Genomic DNA, 18216 nt, shown 5'->3' on the forward strand with positions numbered 1-18216 from the left:
TCTGGAGCTCTTAACATTTTATGTTATATCTTCAAGTATTTAGGAAAAATAATTCCCTGTGTGAAAGAAAAATGGGAACAAATCTGACTAGAACAGCTCCGACTGAAAACATAAACTGTTGCTATTACTGAGGAATAGGTAGTGGCCTGGGAAATCTCTGCCGCTGTCACATTTCACATACCTTTCCTTTTTCCATTTTAATCCACTAGTGATACAGTTACACAGAAAAATTTAACCTCTGTCAGAAAAGCTTGTACCCTGTATCTCATGTGAGGAGCTGACTGCACTCCTGAAAAAGGAACCTGGGTTGTCTAATGAGGCTTTTTTGTCTGAATGAATGCTTTTCAGCAACTGACTAAAACTATGGCCCCATTGACTGTCTTGTGCAAGTCCATCTCCCCTGTTGTCTGAAAATACATATTGCCCTGCTGCAAAACAAATTTTACACTCTGGAAAAGACAAGGGTTTATCCTGACAGCCCTGAGCCTGGTGCTGATGGTCTTGGGATGGTGGGGATATAAGGTAGGTTTAGATCAGGTACCTGCTTCCTATTTTGTCTTGTTTGGTTTAAGGTTTTTGGAAGATAATCTTTAAACTGTGTATTTTAGTACATTTCATAGATGCCTGAAAGCTTAAAATGTAATGACCTTTATGTGATCTTGGTCAAAATCCAGCAACCATAATTTTAAGCTCAGTGAGATCAGGTAATTAAATAACAGCAAAGCAGAAACTATGCAGCTCAGATTTTTTTTTTTTTCTTATTCCAGCTTCATAAATGTTTTGTTTAGTATACTGAAGACCAAGGGAAAAATTATATTTACAAATTAGGAAGCATATTTTAAAAATATATGTTTGACATCTGCTATGCTAATCTTCCAAACACCAAGTCTTCAAAGTGTCCTGTGTGAATGCATTAAGACATGTATTGGTCTTTCCCAGTTTCCATAACTTGAAAAATTTACCTCCACAATTAGACACTGGCAGATTGTTTCTACAAATTGAAATGCATTTTGACTACCTTTGTCAGAGTAAAACATCACAGGGAACTGCACATTTCAGCCTGTCAAATTGGGTAGGTGGCTTCTGGGGTATATAATTGCGGCAAAGGAAACAAAAATAGTACACAAATCACCCCACCTGAAATGCCTTTAAAATGAAGCATTGTGTTCTAGCACTAAAATTAACTACATCAAAAACTTGAATGGGAATCCACCCTTAATGAATGGTAATAATACAGTGTATTATATGACAATGATTATTCAATTACTTGTAAGTGCTGTACTAGTGCCAGATCAAATTCTGGCCTGGCTGTGTTTTTTTGCATAGGGCAGAGTTTGTGTGTGATCAGCATCAAGAATAACCATTGGCTGTAATAAAGAAATGAAAATGCCTTTTATGTATTTAATCTAGTTCTGATTTCAAATATAGAATTCTTCCTTTCTCCTCCTTTCCTCTGATTCCAGCCATCTACCATCTTGGTTTAAGCTCAAGTCTGAGCTTTTACAGGTATATGGAAAAACAAAATATTGATTACAACACTGTCAAATTGCATCAGTGTTCCTGTGCTAGCAGATGGACAAAAACAGAGACTGTGCATAAGATTTTACATGAGCAGAAATTAATACTGTATTTAATAAATGGGATAAAATATTAAACCATAGCAGAGAAATCATGATGGAGTTATTGTGAAACTATGTGGAGTCTACTGAGACTATATTCAGCAGAAATGGAGACAAAATATGCCTAGTCAAATATCATTGAATTAAGATTTTCATAATATATTTAGAAAACAAAAGGATTTTTCCTGTTGATTCTTTTTCATATGGGGTTTTCATTTCACTAGGGATTAGCACAATGCTTTCCCCTGCACTATTACATGAAGTATTCCAGAATTCAAATTTGCATGTCCAGGAGTTTAAAGACTCTTCTGTAACATTTTTCAGGGTGAGATGTCCTACTGCCTTAGCATTCTTACTGATGTTGACTGGCAGCTGAAGAGATATCTTCAAAACGAAGAGAATGAAGTACTTGAAAATATCACATTGCTGTTTGAAAAAATAATGGTTTTATTATTGAAAAGGACGGCACTAAATGAAACCGACTGGTTGGTAAACTGGGTCATGTAAACCTACTCTTCTTGTAAGTACTATGGTGTACTGGCTTACTGGCTGGTAAACTGGGTCTTAAACCTACTCTTCTTATCATCTTAAGAAATACGCAAACTCCTCTCTCAGCTAACGCATCTCCCTGCTGAAAATGAAGTATGCTACCTGGGCACGGTCAGACAGCTTTCCAGTACCTACTGTTTAGACAAGTTTCATTTGCCTGTAAGTAGGATCCAGGATAAATTAAAGTTACTGAGAAAGTATCACTCTATGTGGCTTGAACAAACACTGGTGTTGAGAAAACCTGGAGAGATTAAATTCAGCCCGAAACAGACAGTGAGATGGAAAAACTTTTGATTAATCTGATGGTCACGTGAATTACTTTTGAGTTTATGCTTGGGAGCCTAATTTCCTTCAAAGTGTTTCATTTGATAGCTTCTGATTCACAACTCAGTGACAGCAACATACATTTATCAACAATTATAATCCAGCTTCTCCAATGCGCTTCTGGTCCTGAAGCTGAAAGCCATCATGCTGGTAGAGAAGAAAGCTGTCTTTGGAGAAATCAGGGTTGGGCTGTAGTTATTTAGGAAACATAACCTGCTCACATAATGTGGAGTGAGCTCTGGCCCGCACCAATATTGGTTATGTATTTAGGGTTGTGTGGCTATGGTGTACTCAAATACTTATCATATCGTGCAAACAGGGGTAAACAGTCAGGCAACATTAGGGGCAGCATTAATTGGATCATCTGGTGTACAGCTTACTGAGTGTGACCCTCTGTCAGATCCACAATTCCCCAAAAGAGTAAAAATGTCAAAAGGGTAAGTTTGCAGAGAGATCCTTTTTATAATCATATGGGGGGGAACAGAAACTGCCTAGGCTCCTTAGAGGATCGATATCTGCCTGTCCCGAGATCAGCCTTATGAAGTTTTAGAATCTTTAGATATAACATTACCCAAGAATTATGTCAACAGTACCAACTGTTTCTTTATTATTTCTTTATACCAACACAGCAGCTCTGAGAAATGAAAATCTTGACTGTTAAGAATATTAATATCTAGGAGCTTGGCATTTCATGTACATTTCTGGACAACTCTAAATATGAAATAACATGCAGTTTTAAACTGGTCCATAAAAATTTTTACTACAGTGAATTTGCTATGTTAATTCTCCTCTCCTTCTTAATATCATAAATTTTAATATTCATGTAGGTTCTTTCTTCGTATTTCATGAATACTCTGTGTATTTGGACAATAAAAGCATTCTACAGACTCAATCACAATAAATACAACACTATATATTAAAAATAAAAAAGATTCCAGACTTGGCAAGTCATAACACAACTGCATTAATTTGGTTAGCCTGATTAATAAGGGTGCACTTTGATGTGCAACAATGGTGAAATGAGTCACCAGGTTGGGACTGTGGGATAATCTGGTATCCACTAGAATTTTATCAAAACAGTGGTTGTTGAAGCCTCATACAAGGAACTTCCAAAGACTTTGCTGTTATTTTATCTATTTTTTTTTAAATTTTATTTTTAATGAGTATGGTAGTGTATTAGTAAGAAAAGCAGTCTGGCCACAGTACTCTAAAGTGAAATACAAAACACATGGATGATGTATAGATAGAAAAGAATCTGCTTTTCTTAGTGGCATGATCCTGAGCTGTTAACAACAGGAAGAAAGGCACTGAGTTTTTGATGGAAGCCCATGGCATTTCAGCAACAGCTGGGGGTCAAATCTTAGGTTCTGAATAAAGTCACAGAGCAGCAGCCATCTACCCTGGCCCTCTAGTTTGTGTGTTTTATCTCCTGTTCCAAACTCCTGGGTCTGCTAAGTACTTGCTGCATTTTATCCCTGAGGCTATTGTTTGTGGAAGGCATCTGACGACCAGTCTTCAAAGTCATTGAGAGCTTTCAGGAATTCTGGAATGAAAAGTTCTAAGAAGTTTTTTATGGCTATCCCAATAGTACACATTATTTGCCTTTATACGACTAGGTAAATCCTCTCAAGTACAGAACCTTATGAAAAGGAATCAGTGCTAAAAGCACAGCTCTTCACAAGCATCACACCAGCACAAATATAGTCCAGTTTTTCATTTCAGACTGCATGACTCTGCCCCCACCCAGAATACATCTCACTCTGGGTTTGCCAGAAGTTCTAGACCTAATGGAGCCATCATTTACCGATCTTTGAAAAACTCTTCAGCTGAACGGTTCTGTGCTTAAATTGAACAGTGTTAGTTCAATATTTGGTGCTTAATTGTTCCCAGAACAAGCGTGGGAAGTTCCTCTGTTCATTCCTTGAGCCTCTATGGTCTGTGATTTGCAGGAGCTAAAAATAGAAGACAGAATTGTACAGTTTTTATTTTTCTTTCTAGAAAGAAATAGAACTGAAGAAGAGTGAAGAATGAGCTGATAGAAATCATTTTTTAGAGTTAAAATTTGATATGCTTTTCCTCAGTGTTTTCTCACAAGCCCATGCTTAGATAAAGCCAAGGATACTATGAGGTATGTAAAAACAATGATCTCAAATCCCTAAATTTCTTTTTGGTCCTAAGCCATTTTTCATTTTTGGAAATACATTTGTGGTGAATGTTTCTGAGAGCAGTTTATAGTGTGTGCTATAAACACCCTTATATGCTATGCATCTAGGGTGGCCTTTTAGCACAGAAAAAAAAATGTTGAATAGCACAAGAAGCATTGCTATTCAGGGATATAAACCCAAACCTCCTCTATTTTTCCCTGGTGTCTCACATTCTCACATATCCCCCTTTCTGTTTTGGTCAAATCACTTCAGCTTACTATCGTCATCTCCAATAATGTTTGTTTATTTTAAATGGATCCAAGCAAGCAAGGCTGCAAATATGCACCTATACTCTGGGATGTCCATATACGCCCATACACATAAAAAATGTTTGCTGAAATGTGGTTATTTGTCATACAGTAGTTTTACTAGTTTTCTTTTTCATTGTCAGGTTGGCCTTGTGTGCAGTAAGAAACTGTTCATTTTTATTTTTATTTTTTGCTAGGGAGAGCAACAGAGGAGAGAGCAAGTTGTTGATCTTTAGATCTCTGCTGTTTTGAAAGTGATAAGGCTGTTAAACATCACACAGAGAGTTCTTCCATATTACACCTGTACCATACTATCGTCACAACCAAAGTCCATACAGGTGGGATGAATTTTTGGTTGTCAGCATGAATTGCTACTTCACCTCTGGTCTTTATGTTTCAGGGATGACCAACAGCAAGATACTACTCTTCCTTTCAGCACTTCTGTACAATTGCATTTTAATGCATACTTTTTGTAGCAATGTCAAGAACAAGAAGTACATTTATCTCTGTGATGTTCCAAAGATGAGACCAGCTATCTTGCTGCAGAATAAGTATTTGATGATGTTGTTTTTGTTTGATTATGTTTTGTTTGATTCTGTTTTGTTGGGTGTGTGTGTGGGGGGAAGGTGTTGGTTCAGCATAGGGATAAAAGTTACTTTGGTTTCATTTCTTCCCATTTTTTTTTAAATTTATAATTATGACAATAACAAGTAGTATGGAGCACTAACAATATCAGTGTGAAGTAAGTACAAAGCAAAAGCTATATAATCAATCTTAGTTGAGGATGATATGAATCCTGAGACCTTAGCAATGGGGAATAATGGGAATATATGTATGGGAAATACATTTGTGTACCAAAGGGCACAGAATCAAATCATAAGTGGCCAACACACTAGCAGGCTCCATATCTGAATATATTTGTTTTGTTTCTTGATTGTGAAATCTTGCTCAGCTGATGAGGCAACTGAGAATTTGAAATCAGACATCTTCTAAAGCTGGTGGAATACAAAAGCAAGTGGGCCACATGCTTTTAGTAGACTGGAAAATACTTGGGAGAAAAACATCATCATCTTCTTTACTTTTGGAGATGTATCAAAGCATTAAAATAGTCTCTTCTGAGCATTCTACTTTCCAAGCTAAGTTACCAAATCAATCTGGACCAATGCAGAATTTGGATAGGCTTCTATTGCTGCTGCCATATCAGGATATTATAATTATTGTTATTATTTTTTAATTTAGGATGAACTTGAGACCACGGGCCTGAATACCATCTTGTCAGTCTCTACTGACCTCAGAACTGAGGGAATAATCGATTCCTTTTACTGAGCTTCTCCTTAGGGAAAATAAAATATTGTTTTACACTTTCTAAATACTCTAGTCCTAGAAATGCATATAAATTTTCTTTGACTGTTCTTTGGCTTTTACACCTTTTTTAGCTTTATGACTGTTTTAACACTCTAAGTGAGTAAAAGTCTAAAACACAGCAATTAATTCCTACTGCTTGTCTGCAAATTACTTATAGCTGAAGGAAGTGACGGTAGCTCCTCCTTTAGACAGAGAAAGAGGAAGAGCAACAACAGTCTCTTCCCTTTCAATCTCCCGGTAGATTCTACACGTTCTAGGAAAAGATATTTTATTATTTGTACAGTATTTGAAATGCAAGAAGTTACCAGTAAATTAAGTTTCATTGAGTGTAAAAATGGTAAAACAAATTATTGCAGGTTTTTTTTTTTTTTTACTTGTTTATTCTTGTTCATTTTGTCTTTTGCCTGGGCAAGAACTTACTAAGTTGTTGTTGTTGTTGTTTTTGGCAGTGGAAATTAAAAGTCAATTTATAAAGCGTTCCCACAAATTTGAGTCAGTACCTGTGGAAGATAATGAAAAGACAGCCGTTGGTTTTGATGGGACCTGGAATAATTCTGTATCTTTTTGGCATTTTACAGCATATTATGTGTATTATGATAATATTATCGGATTCCTTTTTTGAAAAAGTTTTTGTTGGAATACATACTCATACGCCTGTTAGCAAGGCTAAAGACTGTGTGAAAATGAAAGTCTAGCACTGCAGAAGTAGTCATAGGACTACGTGAGATATGTCAACTGAATTTAATAAAGAGATGAAATAAAGGAAAATGAAACCTCATGCTTGAATAGCTGTTTTATTACAAGGCTTTGGAACAACAAATAGGAAAAAAAAAAAAACACACACAAAAAAAACCACTGACTAACTCTCATGCTTGTAAAGCAAAGAATACTACTACTCCCTTCTAGTGATGGAAAACAAGCACAGAGGAGGTGAATAACTTCAGTGGTTATACCATGCATATGAAATTCACAACTCCTATCAATAATCACCTAAACGTCCTCTATAGCAAATAGCCATCTCCAGAGGGCATTGTATTTTAGGATGGGATGAGTCTGCCATCCTTCTATGGCTGATACAAGTACCTTCTTACTTCTATTGAGTACTGAGACGTTTGGCAGCTAGGTTAGAAGAGGTGTATACTTTTGGATAGCAAAAATGAAGTGATGTGAGTTATATTGTTAATCTTTAATAAAGCTAAGCACAAAATCTGGGAATACTGGCAGCAAAGTGTCTGTGTCTGTATTACCCACTAAACTATTTTTCCTGTCTAAAATATCTATTTTATTTTTTATGAGCTCCATTTACTTTATACTAATTAATTGGAGATCTCTACCCTGGACATTTCAGAAGGTTAGTTTTTGTGATTAAGTAGTTATAGTATTGAATTAACTTTACAAAAATATCTGAAGAAGAAAGTCATTTGTAATTTAAGGATCAAAAAAGTCAAGCTGTCTCTCCTAAAAGGCAAAATATTTCTGTTTCCTTTCTTATTATAACAACTTCATTAGTGCCTAAGGAATAGCCACTAAGTATACAAAATAAGTCACTGTTTTCACTTCTGTAGAAATAATTAGTAGCAAAGAATCTGAATGTAATACCAATAAAAATATGAACCTGTGTCTCCGTTGCAACTCCTAGCTGTATCTAAACAATGCTCTTAAAGGAAAGATATAACTGTATGATTTTTGCAAGATTTCTAGTTCATCCCTTCAAATGTATCACCTATGGCTTCTACTTCATTGGTGACTTATTTAGTTAAATTTCAGCCCACACACAGCTTATGTTCCACTTCTGATTTTGATATGGTATTTATTAAAACTATAATATGTTTGGTGAGTTTTGGACTTTTTATGGTTAGCTGGTCATGGTGTGGTCATGATAGCAAGTATGACATTAAGTTTATTAGAGAAAAGCAGCTCAAAGATCATTTCTTAGCATTTCCTGAAAGCTTATTTATATATTGTGCACTTCATTTTTTTTGTAAGTAGATATTCTTATTAGAGTCAATCTCCTTTATGTTATCCTTCCAGGGCTTTTAACCAGATACATGTGAAAATATATTATTACTTGAGTTTTCCTGACACATTATAGTCCCTGTGTTTACAACTCATTTCTCCCTGTCTTCTTTCTTCTCCACCCTCCCTGTCAAGAGAATAAACAAGCCTTTTAAAATGCAAATATTGATATTTAAAATAATAGAGTCTTTTGTGCAAGAGAAATGTGAAGCCTGAAAGGAAACTGCGATTCGCAACTTTGGAATCTCTCTTTGTAGGAGCCCGAGGCTGACAATAAAGCTGGGTTTGTATGGAGAAACAGTGATGGGAGCAAGAAGATGGCAAAGATGTTCCATCTATTGTTTTCTGGACTGATAAAGATAAGTAACACCTAGGTTCAGCTGACTTTGTCTATATTCAGTGTTACTAAGCTCTGTGTTCCTTCTCCAAGTGTCATGCGTCTGGCAATTTTATTTAGTAGGTGAAGTGTCTGTCTAATGTAAAATTTGCAAAATACTTTGGATTTGGTTAGAGCAAGAACACCCTAGGCATGCAAAGTGGTTTGTTTAGAGTGTACACTGATCAGTGTTTTAATGAGGTCACTTGTCTGAAAATTTTACTTCATTTTTCCCAGCCTCCTTGTCAAAATAAATTTTGAGTTGTGTGATAATACCACAAGTCAGCAAGAGTTCTGAAGTAAATGTTTTTCTTAAAATGGGACAACCAGAAATAAAAGATGGTGTTTCAATCTCTAAACATAAATTTTAGTAGAATACAAACCAGTGAACTAAAACACAACACAGAAATTCTTGGAAGAAGAAATAAAGTTTTCAGGTTTGAGGGGATGAGACAGGCATAACTAGAGGATCTGAGAATCCATGTTTCCCCTTCTGTCTGTGTCCTTGTTATTTGGACCTATTTTTTTCAGCCACGCACTTGCTTTCAGGAGCTTTCCCATTGTGATAATGTTCATGAGGCCACTCTGGGTCCTGAAGAAAAGTTCCTTTTCCAGGTGACACCCCAAATTTATGTTCTTCCCAGTCTTAGGAGACTCCTAGTCCTGGTGAACCTGCTGCATGTACATCTTCTCTTTCAACTCTGTCCAGAATCCTCATCTGGTCCTTTGGTGGAGCAACCTGAGGATATCCCTGACTCAATGTCTTTCTCTTCTCTGCAACCTCCCAAAGAAAACTCTTAGTAACCAGAGGGTATTCTGGGAACAAAAGAGTGAAACAGATAATACTCTTCAACACAAGTAGTAATTTATTTTCAGGTCAAGTTCCAAAATTCATATTTTTTGACAATTATGTTTTAAACTCAGTATGCATATTTAGGATTAATATACAGCAAACCTCAGTAGCAACTGATAATTTTTTGGTGACGAGAAACTACTTTCTTCATATGATCGCCGATGAGTTCTTTAATATTAATCTTTTTTATGACATCGGTGCTAGAGTGGCATGAGGGTCATACATTTTCTTTGATTTTATTATGATGGATGTGTTATTAAGGCTTTGTAAATGACGTAAACTTCCCAATGACATAAAGAAGAAGGGCTTAGAAAGTTTATTGCCAAAGATCCATATTGTGTCTAGACCAAACATAGTAATAAAAAACCACAGAGAATAAAAATTAACCTGAGTGGAGTTCAATTCGCAGTAAACACAAATTAAATTGGGACAAATCAGTACAGTTTAAAAATATTGAATGAAAGAGAATAAAGTGCAGTCTTCAATTACTTTTTCTGCAGTCTGCAATTCAAGTTATTACACCTGAAGTCCACTTTACAGTAGGAAAATGAACCACAGCTGGTGATGGCTTTGGTGTGTGTAAATAAGGAATGCACAAAGACTGAAATGGTAGCGTAGGCTTAGATTGCCTGCCAAAAGCAAGGTAGGAGTTCTTTGCTACACATGTTGTGTAACTCAGCTCTGGACTTGTTTTAAGTCACTAAAAATTGAACACAACTAGAGATAAGCTAAAATGAGAAACACTGTTACTCTTTTTGTATTATTATATCTTGGTTGTCTGGATAATATTTTTCATTTGTGTGTTGAGGGTTAACACATCACTTTCTCCAAAGTCAGGCTGGCTGGCATAACTCAGGTAATTTTGTTTTGCTTTCCCCTATAGTGTTGTTTTTTGTTAAAGCCATCTGGGAAATCGACTGTCTCTCGTAGTGTAGGAATACAGGGGACGAGATTCTTGTGTTTTCTCTTCATGGCTTGGTTACACCTTTTAAACTTTTACTATAATTCTAGATTTTGTTAGAGGAAGGGTGGAAATGCATTCTGGGTTTATGAACAGCAGATATTTGTGGACTTTCAAGACCTTCAAGACTTTCTTTTTTGATGATTTTTTTGCTTCAGTAGTTCCTTCCTGTCTGACTTCCTTACATACTTGTTCAATACATTCTTTAGTGATTGGCAATTTTGTATCTTAGGTGGATGAAGATCTTCCTAACTTTCATCAAGCTTTGGGAGAGGTTGAATTCAAAGGGTTGCAGGCCTTCAGTTGTCCACTGCGTTCTCCAGACATCAGTCTGATGCATACTTCAACAACAAACGGTATGAGACCTGTTCATATAATGGAAACACTCAATTTTCCCATTTTCAACGCTAGGACTTGTAAAGGCTCTCCTCAAGAGTTGACAAATGCAATTCTGTGATCTTTCTTGAGTTTGTTGCTTTAGTATTTATGTTTTCTTTTAGGCTGCAGAATCATAATATTTGAAATATTATTCGTTGAATTACAAATAATATTGCATAATATTGCAAATAAGATTTTTCATTGGAAGAAGAATCACATATATTTTAAAATATTCAAAACATAACTTGTTTTTATTTCAATTGGAATTAATGACTTCAGGGGCATGAAAAATCAGACCCTGACCTTAAGTGACTAGAGACATGAATCTTGTTGTTATGTCTCTACAGACCAATACACTTCACTATTTGCAGTACCCCAGCCTGATCCGAGTAAGCTGGAATACGTACAAATTTGCAGAGAGACTGAGTCCTATCAACAGAAGAGTTGCTTTACTGTGCCAAAGTCAGATGGCACCACCTCCTCTGGGCTCTCTGGTGTAACTCAGTACCAGAGCTAGGCTGGCTGATGGTGGCACTAGGATCCAGCCTGTAGTGCATACACATGCTTTGATTTTTCAGTGGAATGTGCATTTGTCAGGAAGCTTTCCAAGTACACCCAACAACTGTTTCCAACTCTCAACCTCTTTTTCAAGCAACATTTTTGTTCTCATGTTTTACTGCATGTATTAGCAGATTATTACTGTTTTAAAAAAAAATTTGTGGATAGGCAAAACTCTCTCATTTACTGTTTTTGATTATGAAATAAAACTGCCTTTGAACCTCAGTCTGGTCTAATTACTGAATTATGCAACCAACTGATACAAAGCTTATTCCTGTAATAGCACATGCATTTGATGGGACAGAGTAAAGACATGTGAAACTACCATGCTTAAGAAGATTATGTGCTTAAGCAAAATGCACTTGGTATGAGTAGAGTCCCTGCTATATTCACCACAGGTAGCAACGAGCTTCATCCTTTAGAAAAAGTAAAACAAAAGCCAAGTCCTTCAAGCATAGAGAAAGACAAGGGGGTCTTTTTCATATGGCTTTCTTGACTTTGACTGCCTTCCTACAGCTAATTCAGTGCAAAGGACAGAGGAAATGACCTTCCTTCTCCTCAGCAAATAATAGTTATGAGATACTTGTACTTACATAGAGCAATTCCAAGTATCTGGTAAGAACACTTCTATTTGAAGCTCAGCGATAGATTTTTGGGAAGCATAAGGATGCAAAGAAAAGCAGTTTGGGAGGCATCGTCATCATTTTAGAATTTAGACAGACCTCCCTCCCATCCCAATCAACTGGATGTGAGTCAGGGTGATCATCTGAGTATTTAGGCAGAACTGCCTCTGCTCACCAAATAATTTGGATATGTGTCAGTCAGAGTGATACGGAAATCATCCATCAAAGGAGTGCAGCATGCATGCAGTCCTCACTGCGCCAGCTTGAACCTGCCAGTCATGATTTCTCACCTCCTTATGAAAGTGCTGGGACTTTCACTGACTTTGATTTTTCTGAGCCAAATTGTCATCTGGTAGAAATCAGAATAGCTTCATTAAAGTCACTGGCACAATACCAAGTTACTTCAGCTGAAAATCTTCTCATAGCCCAGAGCATTTAAAGGCTGGGTCTGTAACTGTCCTTCACACACAATGGTGAGAAGAACTGGAATAAAAATCTGCTGAATGTTCTCTCCTTTTAAACCACAACTGGCACCAGCCACTAGCTATTCCTTGTAGATGAAGGCTGGAAATATCAAAAGCCTGTTGAAATGGATGAACCGCTTTCAGGCTTAGACTGCATTTAGTTAGATTTTGGTGGTGCTGCTGGCAAGTTATTTGAGATGTTCCTACTTTGCAGTTATTCTAATGACCTCAGGGTGCTAAAATATATAAACATTCTTGTATAGCTCACAGTTCCCTCTCTTTTACCCTGTCTTCCCCACATACTTCCTCAGTGAGCATGTATTAGACATCAAATAAAGATTCTCAGCTGCTTTTCATATATATTTGTATACATGAATTATATATTTAATACATATACATTTACTTATATATTTTATTTTATATTTGACAGACATTATATATTTAATTTTCAGTAACTGTCAGTGTGCAAACAGCACGAACACATGTCTTCTTACTATGATTATAAGTTGGAAAGAGGGACTTTGCCTGTATTGGGCATGTGTCATGAGATCCCTTGGAAATGAGCTCTGGAAGACAGAGACAGCTATTTTTACACTACATTTCACAACATGAGACAGTTTTAATCTCTAAATCTGAAATATCCAAATGACCCCGGACTGCTTGTTTTAGATTAAAGCAGTAATTATCCTTTTTCCATGCAGCAGTGATATTCTATCCTTCATCACAGTGTGCATCACAGTCATAAAGCGGACACAATAAATAGTTAAGGAAATTTGTAAAAAGAAACTGGCATTACTAAGTAAACACATTTAGCGAAGTGAGATTGGTGTTGACATGAAAGCACTCATCAACTGCAAGAGTAGGTATAGGGAACCAGATTTCTCCTGTGATCTCGTCTGCCAACGACCCTTGATACCAGCTGGAGACATGGTGTGCAGAATTCAGCAAGTGCTTGGTAGTCAAACTGCTGGCACCACATAGTCAAAAGTACCATCTGAAACCTGACAAGTGAGAACAGAAGGAGTTCCATGCCTGCATGAATTATACTGAAGCTCCTTGAGATATCACCTGAAAGGTGTGGAAACAACTATCATTACTCACATGCAGGCAAATACAATTTTGCCTTCCTGTGCTGGAGCTGTGTCTGACATTGTCTCCTCTGCTAGGGATGTACTAGACCACTAGCCATGGCTGAGCATGGAGTAGAGGCCAAACACACTCTATTTTGACATAATGAACTTAGTTAAAAGATAATTTTCAGATTCCAGGAAAGAACAAGAAAAGCCAAGGAGTTTGAGGAGTTTCTGATAAACTGTTTCAGTTGAGAGTCATAACAATATAAATAACTGAAATAAAAATATAAACACAAGTATTTTAGCAGAAGAGTGATCCTTTTGGTGAAACCACTGTTCAGCTGTGTATCTGATTTAGTATCAGGTGTCCTTCTGCTTGTCTTCTGGTACGAGAGGAAAGGAGAGAACTTTGTTCATATTCTGGGAGTGAAAACACTAGTGAAATGCAGCAGAATGCAGACATTAAAGTTAGCTAATAGTCACGTGCATGAAAAGGAGCTTTATAAGAAATTGTTCACCGTGGATTCTGAAGAATGAACAACTATGTGAATCTACACAAAAAAGAAGCAGAATTCAACAAATTAATTATTAAATTTCGATTCTTTCATCACTGTATTTCACTATAGCCTAATTTTTCACTTGAGCTGCAGACGTCTTAGAAGTCCTTTGGGAATCCACTGTTAAGAGTATGGAGTATCCAGAACTGGTATGAGTCCACAGGTTTTCTGAGGCTAGGTTGTCTGGGATTCACTGTCTGCTGACATACAGATCTGTCTAAGCCAGTAACCAAAGTGATATGATGTTAAGCTAAAATTAAATTATCGAGTACTATCTTCCTCTTTAAAGTTCCTTCTGTCTGCAGGACTCTGTGTTTTCTGTAGGAGGCTTTGTCAGCTATAAATGAACAAACTCACATCTCCTGTTCTTTTTTTTATGTGACAGAATTCAGTGTGAGACTGTTAGCTGACCTATGCCATATTTCCCATCATCTAAAATCATTCCCTTTACTCTGTCCTTAGCAGATTTTAAATCTTAAGTTCTCATCCAGGAGTAAAAAACTTGAAATTATCCCAGACTTATAGTGGGGCAAAAACATGCTGTCAGCAGCAGGTGGATAGCCTTTCACTGCAGGGCATGACTCCATAAATCACCTTGTATTACAGCAAGATAAGAGGGTACATTTGAGTGGTAAGAATAACAAGCTTCTCTGTACAGTAAATGCAAAGAAATTTCAGGTAGCTTTCCTTGTATACCTTGTTCTGTGGTTTTATAACATGGGAAGAAACAGCAGTTGAAAAAAATTTATCTACCAAGCCTCTCTAATCTAACAATTTGTTAGTCTTGATTCTTGTACGAAAAATTAGTATTTTTGTGTGTTTCAAAACAGATTTAATACAACTGTAGTAGATAATTACATTCCAAAATGGTAGGCTAAATCTGTCCTAAAAGCAAATTGCAACCTTTTCTGAACAGCACCGGTAAGGGTGTGGCTTGCAGCAGGAACCAGGACAGGATCTGGTATACTTCCTACACTCGTGCACACATAAGCATGTGCCAAGGAGGCCATGGCTGTTTCTACCAGGACAATGTCGACCAGACATACAAACTGCACAGCACTCACATGCGTTCTGATAACAATGATACAAAATTTGTGTGCTTCTTTTTTGTTACTGAAACTTAGCTACTGCTATAGCAATTCATAAGAGTATAACTGTGCACAACTGTTCATGACAGAATGAAAAATAGCAGTTTAAACCATGGGAGCAATTTGGGCCAAGAGTACACTATAACTACCTTGGCTGCTCATATACTAAGAAGGTGAATGAATATCCTTGTTCTTTTCAAAAGTGCTATGGATATTTAGTTGAACAAAAGTTATCTGAGCTGCTAAAACCTATTTGAATAACATTTGCTTGGATCACAGCCTATGAAGATGCTATTATACAGGGGTGAAGAGCCCTTCTTTGAAACAGGCAATATCACTATGATCTCTCCTTTTTTTTTTTTCTTTCTTTCTTTCCTTTTTTTTTCTTTTTCTGTCTCTCCTTTTTTTTTTTTTTTTTTTTTTTAAATAGGTGCAAATGATATTTTCTTTTCCTAAATTAACTGTTAATTTATGAGATTTTAGATTCAGGAAGCTGGGTAAAAGTAATTTCCATAAGCTAGTTGACAATTAGTTGACAATTGCTCTGCTGCCAACATATCTTTATAGTCTTCTGTAGATCAATTCCTTGCCAGGCATTTGTTACACTGGAATTAGGCTTTTAATGCTCAGCAAGAAAAATTTCCAGTATAGCTTTAGCTAATGAGCGTCTCTAGTAAATGCTAGATGCCCTTCTTGCCCTACTCTAGCCTTCTGGCTGGTGCATACTGTTCTGCCTGGATCCTGGATTTTGCATCCCATGCCTTGCCTTTTTCTTTACTGCCTGACTTTTGCTTCCAGACTGTGATTCTTGTTTCTGTCTTAGTTCATTTTTTTTCCTGAGCTTGGTCCCATCTTCTCTCACAAAACCCTTCCCTTTACCACACTGTGAAAATTTTGGATTGTTTTTCTGGCTAACAGCCAAACAAGGCAACGCAGTGTCCCCTGTAGATTAATAATATTCCTTACACTCCAGTTGGACAGAAAGAATGTAAAATGGTCCTGTATCTTGCCTACGAAGGAGTGAGATGTAGGGAGCTGGAAATGATACAGATTTCTTGCACCTTATGTGTGGGTGCAGGAGGGGAAATAACTAAATGCCTGGTCTGCACAGTAGTTCCAAGTCCAGTCAAGTTCTTCCAAGGTATACATTTTCAGTGTAATGAGGGAGACTATTTACGGAAGAGATTATGTCTAAATTGTTCTTTGCACACATGGCTCTGCTCTGACCACCTGTCCTTCAATGCCTTCCCTCAGCATGCTTAAAGCATTTTAACAAACAACAAGAACATCACACGTGTTTGTGAGGCTGCATCCAGACACAGTATTAATGGAGCTGTGAAATGAAGGGTGAGAAAAGAGAAAGCATACTTTCCTGCTCCTGAATCTTGTAAATCTGATCTTTTCTTGTATTTAGCAGAACAAACTGTTGAAGTATGTGCTTTCTGCTATTCAGTAGTATACCAACCTCTCCCCAACCCAACAAAGCCAAACCTCATAAGCCAACTGTAAAAAAAATAGCAACTACAGGCATTAGTCCATTCTGGATTTTTTATTATTATTATTTTTTATTATTAAACTAGACTTTTTCTAATAATAAGCAATATATTTCACATATATTTTTCACTCTCATCTACAACTAATTCTTCCCTAAAGCCTCTGCCTTATGCAGATGAATGCTAAGGTTGCACATGCAGTACAAGAAAGTGCAAGAAAGCTCTAGTCCAAGTGTGTTATCACATCATAGTGAGCTTCAGTAAAAACACAATATAATGCTTCGATCTGCATGGAGGCATACAGATATTTTGCAATCCTACAATTGAGGTAAAGACATTAACAATATAGGATGTAATTGGCTGTTAATACAAGCAAATAGGCAAGTCCAGAAAGCTTTGTACTTTCTGAAGTTTTCCCTCAACAGCCTTGGGATAGGCTTTGCAGAGAATATGATTTTCAAAATAATTTTCCCTGAAGAATTCATATCCTTTGGAAAAACAGATTTAAAAGCTACTTTAAAGTTAGTATGATTATTTATGTGCTACACACCTGCAGTGAAATACCAAAGAGACCTACAGGTACACCTGGTGTTCACCTCAAGGCTCTAATTTGATATGATTTCTCCAAGGCAGCTTGATTCTCTTGAGAATTAATTACAGCCTGTTTGTTGCAGACTCTGCCTCTCAGTCAGCGTGTGACAGCTTGCAGTGACCTTCTTGTTCCCTCTCCAACAACCAGCTCTTTTCAACATATTTGCATCTTTTGGTCACCTAGCTTTGTCATCGGGATTGGCAAAGCAGGTTCATGTTTTCCAACTTTTCACGTGGCTATTTTTGTCTTTCTGTGTTCTTTGTTCTTGTCATGAAAACACTTGGAAGATCCTGGTGTTGTTCTAAACCAGAAGGAAAACAAATATAATCACTCCTTTTTTATCTATGGAAGACTTCAAGAACCTGTGGATGGCCTAGGAGCGACTGTCATTCAAAGGTGCTGTGTAAAGGACCTGATGTGAGTTATTAATATTATTTCTTTGGAATTCTATGAGGTCCAAGAGCATTTCGGACCAAGTCTACACAGTACTAAGGACAGACATATAGAGTTCACTGATACCAGTTTTACACAAAAACAACCTTAGTGATTTAAATAAATTATAACAATTTAATATAAGGCTCATAGTTAATGAAAATCTTTACTACACGTTAGGATGAATGGCCAAACAAATTCCAAATTATCAACACTTCTTACTTATTTGGACTTGTAATCAATCACTAGATATAAAGAAGTTTCTGTAGTCTGTTTCTTTTCCCACATTACAGCCATTTCTATTAAAATAGGAATGTATCTAAAGTACACAATTCAAATTTTATCTGTATGCCTTTATACCACATATGGTGTACTGACTTATTTCCAGGATTATATTTGTATTCCTGCAAATGATACTGCTAGGCAAAAACTTGCATCACTGT

General features: G+C 36.7%; 1 protein-coding gene across 1 annotated transcript in view; it reads left to right on the forward strand.

Annotated features, from left to right (window-relative positions):
• Positions 1 to 18216, forward strand: part of LOC310899983 (uncharacterized protein) — a 52871-nt gene that overhangs the window by 24058 nt on the left and 10597 nt on the right. Inside the window, exons 5-7 of the mRNA XM_083837157.1 lie at positions 1944 to 4620; positions 5142 to 5282; positions 8583 to 10871. Coding sequence (XP_083693283.1) covers positions 1944 to 2126 — 183 coding nt within the window. The 3' untranslated portion in view covers positions 2127 to 4620; positions 5142 to 5282; positions 8583 to 10871. The remainder of the gene's footprint in view (positions 1 to 1943; positions 4621 to 5141; positions 5283 to 8582; positions 10872 to 18216) is intronic.

The sequence above is a fragment of the Anser anser genome (assembly GCF_964211835.1).
Source record: "Anser anser genome assembly, chromosome: 5".
Taxonomy (NCBI): domain Eukaryota; kingdom Metazoa; phylum Chordata; class Aves; order Anseriformes; family Anatidae; genus Anser; species Anser anser.